Source organism: Danio rerio, chromosome 9 (genome assembly GCF_049306965.1).
Source record: "Danio rerio strain Tuebingen ecotype United States chromosome 9, GRCz12tu, whole genome shotgun sequence".
In the NCBI taxonomy this organism is placed as follows: Eukaryota; Metazoa; Chordata; class Actinopteri; order Cypriniformes; family Danionidae; genus Danio; species Danio rerio.
Window position 1 is genome coordinate 7,725,962 of NC_133184.1, and position 7,983 is coordinate 7,733,944.

Below are 7,983 nucleotides of genomic sequence, written 5' to 3' on the forward strand. Positions count from 1 at the left end.
TGGTAATTTGGGGGTGGTGGAGGGATGTTGGAACAGCTGAGAACGAGGTAAGCAGCTGCATAAATACTCTGGCTGTTGATTGAAATATTAGACGGGCTCGCTCCTCCCTAACTTATGTTTAGGAACATCATTTTGAGTAGCATATTAGAATGATGTCTGACAGACCTTGCAGAAAACCAAGCTTAAAGTCTAAGTGAAATCAAAACTTACAATGTGTATTTTGCTAGCTCATATGCTGGCTAGTTCACATTCTTTATGCGAACAATTAATCTGTGCAAGTTAGTGCACTGAGGAAAAAAAATGTTGTTTTGGTATCTTCCACAGAGAGCTAAAGAGGATACTTAAAGGGAGAATAATGAGCCTGTTTGGAATAACTGGAAACTCTATCACAGATGCTATGCAGGAATGATTCTGTTTCAGTTGGAAGTACATCAACATACTAAAAATAAGTCTCAGCAACTTCCGGATCACACAGACTTTAAAAGTAGATCTTTAAATATATTACAATTTAAATGTTTTACATATTCAAATAGAAAACATCTAAATAATAATAAAAATTCGCCTTATTATTGTGTTTTACTGTAGTTTTGATTAAGGAAAGACTTTTTTCTTAAAGTCAGCATGAAATCAACATGTACAATGTTTATTTTGCTCTCATTGATATTCTTTAGGTGAACGTTTAATCCGTGCATGTTAAATCACTGAAAAACGTTGATGTCAACTTGAGGGCTTCCATAGCAATAGCTACTGCGTATTAATATCCTTAACCATGCCCCTTATACCATTCATTTACACAGTGCCATAGGTATGATATGTATATTTAGATAGATATCTATAGCTCTGAGTTTGGTATGAAGGAGTGATTGGAAGTACATCAACATACTGAAACAAAAGTCTCAGCAATTCCTGGTTCACACCGTCTTTAAAGGTCCCATGAAATCAAAATAAAGTTTTTAGGTTTTAGCATCAGTATTATTCGTTTAGAGCAGTGGTTCTCAATGTGGGGGTCGGGACCCCCCAATGGGTCGCGGGACAATGAAGGGGGGTCGCCTGGTGATTTCCAAATATCTATTTTTATTAAACCATAAGAATTACCATATTTTATCCATAACCAACTGAAAAGAAAAAAAAATAGTTGTTTATAGTTACTATATAGTTACTATAGTAGCTCAAAGTTACTAGTTCTATTGGATTGCGACCCCTGGGGTAATCATTATATTAAAGACTTAGCAATAGCATCAGATGCAGCAGATTGATTTTACAATACCAGGTTAAACTTTCCGGCACATTTACAGCACTTACATAAATAAATAAACGAAGAATAGACTTGGGTCTATTGGTGTGTGTGCGCATTTGCATGCAAGTTTTCTGCATTTATAACCACCTCAGGGGATATTGGGGGTCGCGGGTCACAGGCATTGTTATTTTGGGGGTCACTGGCTGAAAAGTTTGGGAACCCCTGCTTTAGAGGATATCTACAAGCTAGTTTAAACCAAAACAGTGACAAAATTCACATTTAGCAGATATAAAATTGCTATAAACATATAAAGCTTGTAGTTTGTCACTTCCGCCTAAATGGATCAATGTTTTTTTTTCACGTCACCTCATGCTTCCAACCCAGGCTCATTCTGAAAATGTACCTCTATATACATTTCTGGAGAGTGCCAAAAACTTCCTAGGAGCTACATTTTTTTGCAGCTTTTTGTTTAAAAAAATTGACCAGAGGCAGCTGTGTACGCTTTTACAGAACTCAAATTTCTGTCAAGAGTGCTATTCACGCCTGCTGATCTCCAGAGGCCGCTGTCGACTGACTATCGACTGACGAGGGTGTTTTCACACTAGCACTTTTGATCCGTTCGTATGACGTCAGAGTTTGATACTTTTAGCTAGTGTGAACGTGTCTTTTGAACTTACACACTTGTGAAGCATACCCGAGTCAACCTAAAAAGAGGTGGTCTTGGGTACGGTTCACGCGAACTCTGGTCCGGTTCACTTCTGGTATGAATGCAATCGTACCAAATAACGAAAGTGAAACGCCAACTGTACAACACACTATCATTTTCATAAAGTTCATTTGTGTGTATGTTGCCTGATTTTTACCTTTTTTTTCAGATTTTACCACATTCTCACCCTGTTATTTACCTGTTTATTTTATTTTTTGGCTTCTGTTTTGTCTTACTTGCTTTCTGGAACTAATTTTGTCAGACTCAAACCATGTTGTCATAGTCAATTCCTCTCTGCATCTCAAGTCCTTGGACATATATGGTGAGCTAACCGTACAAATTATTTACAAAAGGAAAGCCATCCATAAGGAGGAAAGTGGTCAGCTGGTAAGCGCGAAAAGGAAAGGCATCATACTCCCCTCTAGTGTTCATTTAAAAAAACGAAATGCAGCCATATGCACATCTGGCTACATAGTTCGCAATCTCCAGAAATGTATATAGGGGTACGTTTTCAGAATGAGCATGCTATGTTGCATGCTTTATATTCTCATCAAATTGTGACCAATCAAATTCTCTCTAGTTTCTGGCATGCCCTGTCCTCCTCAAGACACTTCACATTTAATGCGCTTGAGCTCAACCACTCTAACTGGAAGAGCGGTTAAAAAAACAACATTGGCTGTTTTTTAAAAAGAGGAGGAGCTACTCTATGTCCCACCCTCTCTTCATGTTTGGGTTAAGATTACATCAAAAATCGAATAAAAAAACGTACTTTTCAAAGCATTGTAAAGTCTTTGTAAAGTTTAGATCGGATACGCGGCCGGCCGGAAGTGCAATATGCACATCAATATAGCAGCATTTTTCATGAAACTGTACAACAATATTTCATATTTTTAAATTACTGTGACATTAATACACGTTAATAAAGTACAATAAATTGGAAATTGAACAAATAATATAAATAATTCTTGTTAGCTTCCGGCTGCAAGCAACCATATCAGATCAAGCAACAAGCTATTAGCCCCTTTCACACATACAGACCTTTCCGGAAAATTACCGGCAATTTTCCGGAAAGGTTGTATGTGTGAACAGGTCCTTTTTGAAAATACCGGTAAATTCGTTCTGGCTATTTTCCGGAAAGAGAAGTTGTAACATTACCGGCAATTTGCCGGAATGCTGCGCTGTGTGAACGCAGAAGGAAGATTGACGGAATAAGCGCGTGCACGTCTAGAACGTGCTGACGTGAGACGTCCGCTTTAGCCAATCACAACAGTCAGATGCATTTACGTCCGCGCGGTTTATGAGAATAAAAGCCTTTGAATATTTTTCCAGACACATTTAGCTGCTAGAAGTTAGTCAGATCACGTTTATATGTTCTTCTTAATGCCAACTGTATAAATAATCATCGATGAGATGCTTATGACAAGCCGTTGTTTGTTTACCTTCAAGCTTTGCGTGTACCTGTGAAGTGAAACAGCCTGTGAGCGCCTGCACACGCACATATTATGAACATCTCGACATGCGAAAGTGATCCTGCGAAAGTTGTTCACAATATTGATCATCCACAGAGTTTGTAATTTAGTCAAATGTTTACAAATACAAGCGCAGCCGTTTAAAGCTCATTTGTGGTGAATGATGTCAGAATTTACCGGTATTTTGGAATGGATGTGTGAATGCTCTTTTCCGAAAAATTTCCGTAACGTCCTCGCCTGTGTGAACAGTGCTTTTTTGAATATACCGGTAAAGTCGTTCCGGAAATTTTCCAGATATTTACCGGTATCACTGTGTGAAAGGGGTTAATGTCTTTCACTGTTGATGACATTTTTTTAAATTAAACAATAACAAGTCTAGAAGACTTAATGACAAGTGTTCATTGGCATTTGTCTGAGACAAATATAGTAACATTCAGCAGAAACAATGCCAAAGGCCATCATCTCATACTGCAGGGCACTGATAAGCAAAGGCAGTTTCGACTTACGCTTTCTTGATGTCATCTGGAGAAGCACTTCGTGACACTCCCAGAACATCATAGTAGTCCACCATCGCGCCCTTCAGCTTACTTCAGCACCTGTTACTCACATGTATAATTTTTTTTTTTTTAAAGAGTAATGACCTCATCCTTAAATCCTTAAAATGTGTCAAGAGGTGTTTCTAAAATTCTTTGGATTTTCAGACCTGTTGTTTAATGTCAGTTAGTCACCTTATCACAATCAGGGATCTGTGTTCATTCAGCACTATCGCCGTGACAACATACAGTACATAGGGTTTTGCATATGGTTTGGTAAAACTATAATGGCTAACCCTCAAATATGTTTTCACCTAGAAGAGATTAAGTAGAATTTCAAACAATATTTTTATGGGGACCATAAGTTTTAAGGCCTTCTAAATATATTATTATATATTTAATTTTTAGTCAATAATTTTTCTAAGAATTAAAAACAAAGTATTTCCTTTAAAATATGGTATTATTTTACTTAATAATTACTAATTAATTATTAATAATTAAGTGCTTAATTATTATTCTTTTTTGTCAATTACTTTTCTAAGAATTATAAACATTTTAAAGTCCCCATGAACCAGAAGCTGTGATCGTTATTTTTTTCGTATTGTGACGCAGTTCCTAGAGAAACAGAATATTAAATGACACAACAGTGAGCATGGCTTGTTTTTCTACTGCAAACTGAATGGATGTAGTAAAGTAGGCATTTCATTCAGAAAGATGGGGGAAAGGGTTTGGGAGCAATGTGAGCTAGCAATGCGATATCATATGGCTAATTTTGATTTCTTAGAGACTTTAAAACATTGTGTGTATTGTGTTCAGGCCATTTTTTAAGTCAAAATACTTTTTTGTTAATCATTTATTAAGTTATATAACTATTAAAAACACGGATTAGCCACTGCAGAATAAAACAATAATATTTCTGGGGGGCTGTGAAAGTTGGTAGAACTTTACTCTGCCTTTATTATAACTTTATTATATGTCATTTTCCCCATTTTTCTTTAGTAATTATTATTGTAAGTACAATTAATTTTGATAATTATTTATAATAACCTAAAACCTTAACTGCACTCTGACCCAAACTGTACATTATGTATATGTATTGTGTTTATTAATTTAACTATGGAATATTAGTAATAGTTACATTGTAACAAGGGCACTGTGAAATAACATTATACTGAGAAATTTGATGCAAGTTAAATTAACTTTGTCAACGTTTTACACTGATATTAATATCATTTCGAAGTTGTTTTGTTAAACCTAAATTTCATAATGTGACCAGCTAAGTAATAAAAATAATGACATTCCATTCATTTAAGTGTGTGTGTGTGTGTGTGTGTGTGTGTGTGTGTGTGTGTGTGTGTGTGTGTGTGTGTGTGTGTGTGTGTGTGTGTGTGTTGTGGGGGATTCCAAAGAACAACCCCTCACTGACAAAGGTCCAAAATTTGTCTCATACATGAGCTCATTTATTCATTTTCTTTTTGGCTCAGTCTCTTTATTAATCTGGTGTCGCCACAGTGGAATGAACCGCCAACTTATCCAGCGTATGTTTTACACAGCAGATTGCTCTCCAGCAGCAACCCATCACAGGGAAACATCCATACACACTCAATCACACACATACAATATGGCGAATTTAGCTTACCCAATTTAACCTGAGCAACTGGAGGAAACCCAGCAACCTTCTTGCTGTGAGGCGATTGTGCTACCCACTGCGCCACTGCATCCCCTTTATGAGATCATCTGTGCTATTTTGACTGCTGTGCCATAATGAACTGTCAAAATAACCTATCGAAAAAGGTTTTAAGACCACAAGGAATCCCATGTTGTTGTTGGTACAAGATTTGGGACACCGAATTTGGCAATTTTTAATGTGCTTACCAGTTTGTTAATTAAATGATAATAGGCTATACTTTTGTTGTTTAAAAACTTTAACAGATTCCTTTTTTTTTCTAATGATATAAGATGTAATAAATTTTATTTTTAAATTAAGTATTGTTTATTTTTGTATATTATTGTATTATTTCTTTATTCTAAATGCTTGGGCAATGTTCTTGGTACATCAGAAAGTGTGGTTTTGATCAGATCCAAGGCAGCTTTATGAATGAGAGCAACTGAACTGTTGCTGAAGATAACAGTTATTACAAGCTGTTGGACTTAGATAAATTGACTGAATATAGATTGGTATTCCCCTGGCGTGTGGCCTGGCCATGCCTGGAACTTTCTGGAAACCGGACACAATGTGCTGTTATTTCAAGGCAAGCCCAAAGTTGAAAGGCGATTTGAGTGGGCCACATGGCCACTGACAGCTGCTGCTGCTGAAACGCGTGACCATCACAGAAACACACACACACACACACACACACAACTCCATATAAATACAGTATTTCACAAATCCAGCAGTCCGGAGGGCCGCCTCGTTATATTAACTTTTACCTTTTTTAGAAGTATATCCAGACAGGAGGAGCTGAGCCTCTGTGGTATGAAGCCAGGGGAGCGACAGTCCGTCCGACTCCCAAGACGCGGATCACAGGAACTGACGCTCTGGTAACGTGCGCGTGAAATTGCTACGGAGTTCCGTCAGAATCACCCGTTTACCGACGGCACAGCGCGCTTCATTGCGTTGGGTTGTAACCGAACCTCAACTTCTATATGTGTCCGTCCTAGTCTCTCTCGGCTGTGAATGCGGTGCGTCACAATCAGCTTAGCTGCAGTCAGTCTGAAAACAGAGCCATTCCAGAACATGCCCATGTTTGCGTACGTCACTCACGAGCCACGCCCACTAATGCCCGACCGCGCTATCTTCAGAAGCGCGAGAACTACAGTCAGTGTACTGATTGCTGTCTTTTACAGTATATGAGTGCTATGTGTTGGGTTTTACACAGAGCAGTGAATATGATTATAAGCTACTCTTGTGGCCTCCATCATGATAAAATATAAAAGTATCTGTTGGCTTTCATTTATAAAGAGCAGGCCTACATATTACATAATTACACAGTAACATTTTTTACTTATTAGTATTCATACTGCTAACTTTACTCATTTATTTGACCATTTATATTATAATTTTTTTGTATAATGTTTATTTTTATTTAGTGTGTATCTGGTTTTATTAAGTTATTTAAAGCAAACTTTGGATTAGGCTATTTTATTTAATCCTAGGATTTTTTATTTATTTTAAGATTTAATTATCCGATTTCTGATTATTATTTATTTATTTGTTTGTTTGTTGTTTATACCAGTGTATTTATCTCAATAACCATCTATTATTTACATTATTTATTAGGATTTATTATTAGTAGTAGCAGTAGTATTAATGTTGTTGTTGTTGTTGTTGTTGTTGTTGTTGTTGTTGTCTGTAAACATGCACCCCCAATCTCTTTTTTTGAAGACCCATGGGTTTAACAAGGGTATCGTGTCCTATTACACTCCAAATACCTAATGAAAAGCTAAATTTAAAAATGTCATAAAAGCAGGCACTTCCCCAAAAAAAATGCGGGCAATGAAATTACAATTAAAACATTTAAATCACTTCTTAATAAAGAAGAATTAGTCAGAACAAGGAACTGAATTTAGAAATGTTTAATAATTTTGGTAGAACCGTTGCATGTCAAAATATCAAAATAAAAGAGCAAGTTTAAAGGGCAAACGAAAATATTGTTAAATGTTTTTGTCTTGGTCCTGGAAACTGCACAGCAAAAAGCAAAAGCAACATTCCTCCAGCAGATGGCGCTGCGAGACACACTGGTAGGTTGGTTTCAGAAGGAGGACAGTGAAGCTAAAGTTTTTCTTTTACTTCAGTCTTTAATTCTGTCAGGATTCTCCAATGACAATGCCATTCATACTGTACAACTGCACATCCTTTAATCGCTTATATCTAAATTTTCTCAAATTTACTTTTTCGAGGTGTGTTCAACTGATGGAGGTGACGCTGACGCTGCCCTCTCTATTCTATCATCTATGCGCGAATATATCTGAGGACGCGGGTGGTGAGGGAGGTGTTGCAGACGCAGCCCTCTCTATACTGCTGCCCTAGGCGGCCGC

At 37.0% G+C, this 7,983-nt stretch overlaps 1 protein-coding gene across 7 annotated transcripts in view; it reads right to left on the reverse strand.

The window, feature by feature from the left end:
• dnajb2 (DnaJ heat shock protein family (Hsp40) member B2) overlaps window positions 1–6,655 on the reverse strand; it is a 34,327-nt gene extending 27,672 nt beyond the window's left edge. For 4 of the 7 annotated variants that reach the window (XR_012384991.1, XR_012384990.1, XR_012384989.1 and 1 more), the window contains exons 1-2: window positions 6,376–6,655; window positions 3,919–4,008 (exon numbers count right to left, since the gene is read on the reverse strand). Coding sequence is in view for 4 of the 7 variants with exons in the window: in XM_009304472.4 (XP_009302747.1) it covers window positions 3,919–3,983 (65 nt within the window). In the remaining 3 variants the exon portion in view is untranslated. 7 annotated transcript variants of the gene reach the window in all.
• Between the last annotated feature and the right edge of the window lie 1,328 nt (window positions 6,656–7,983).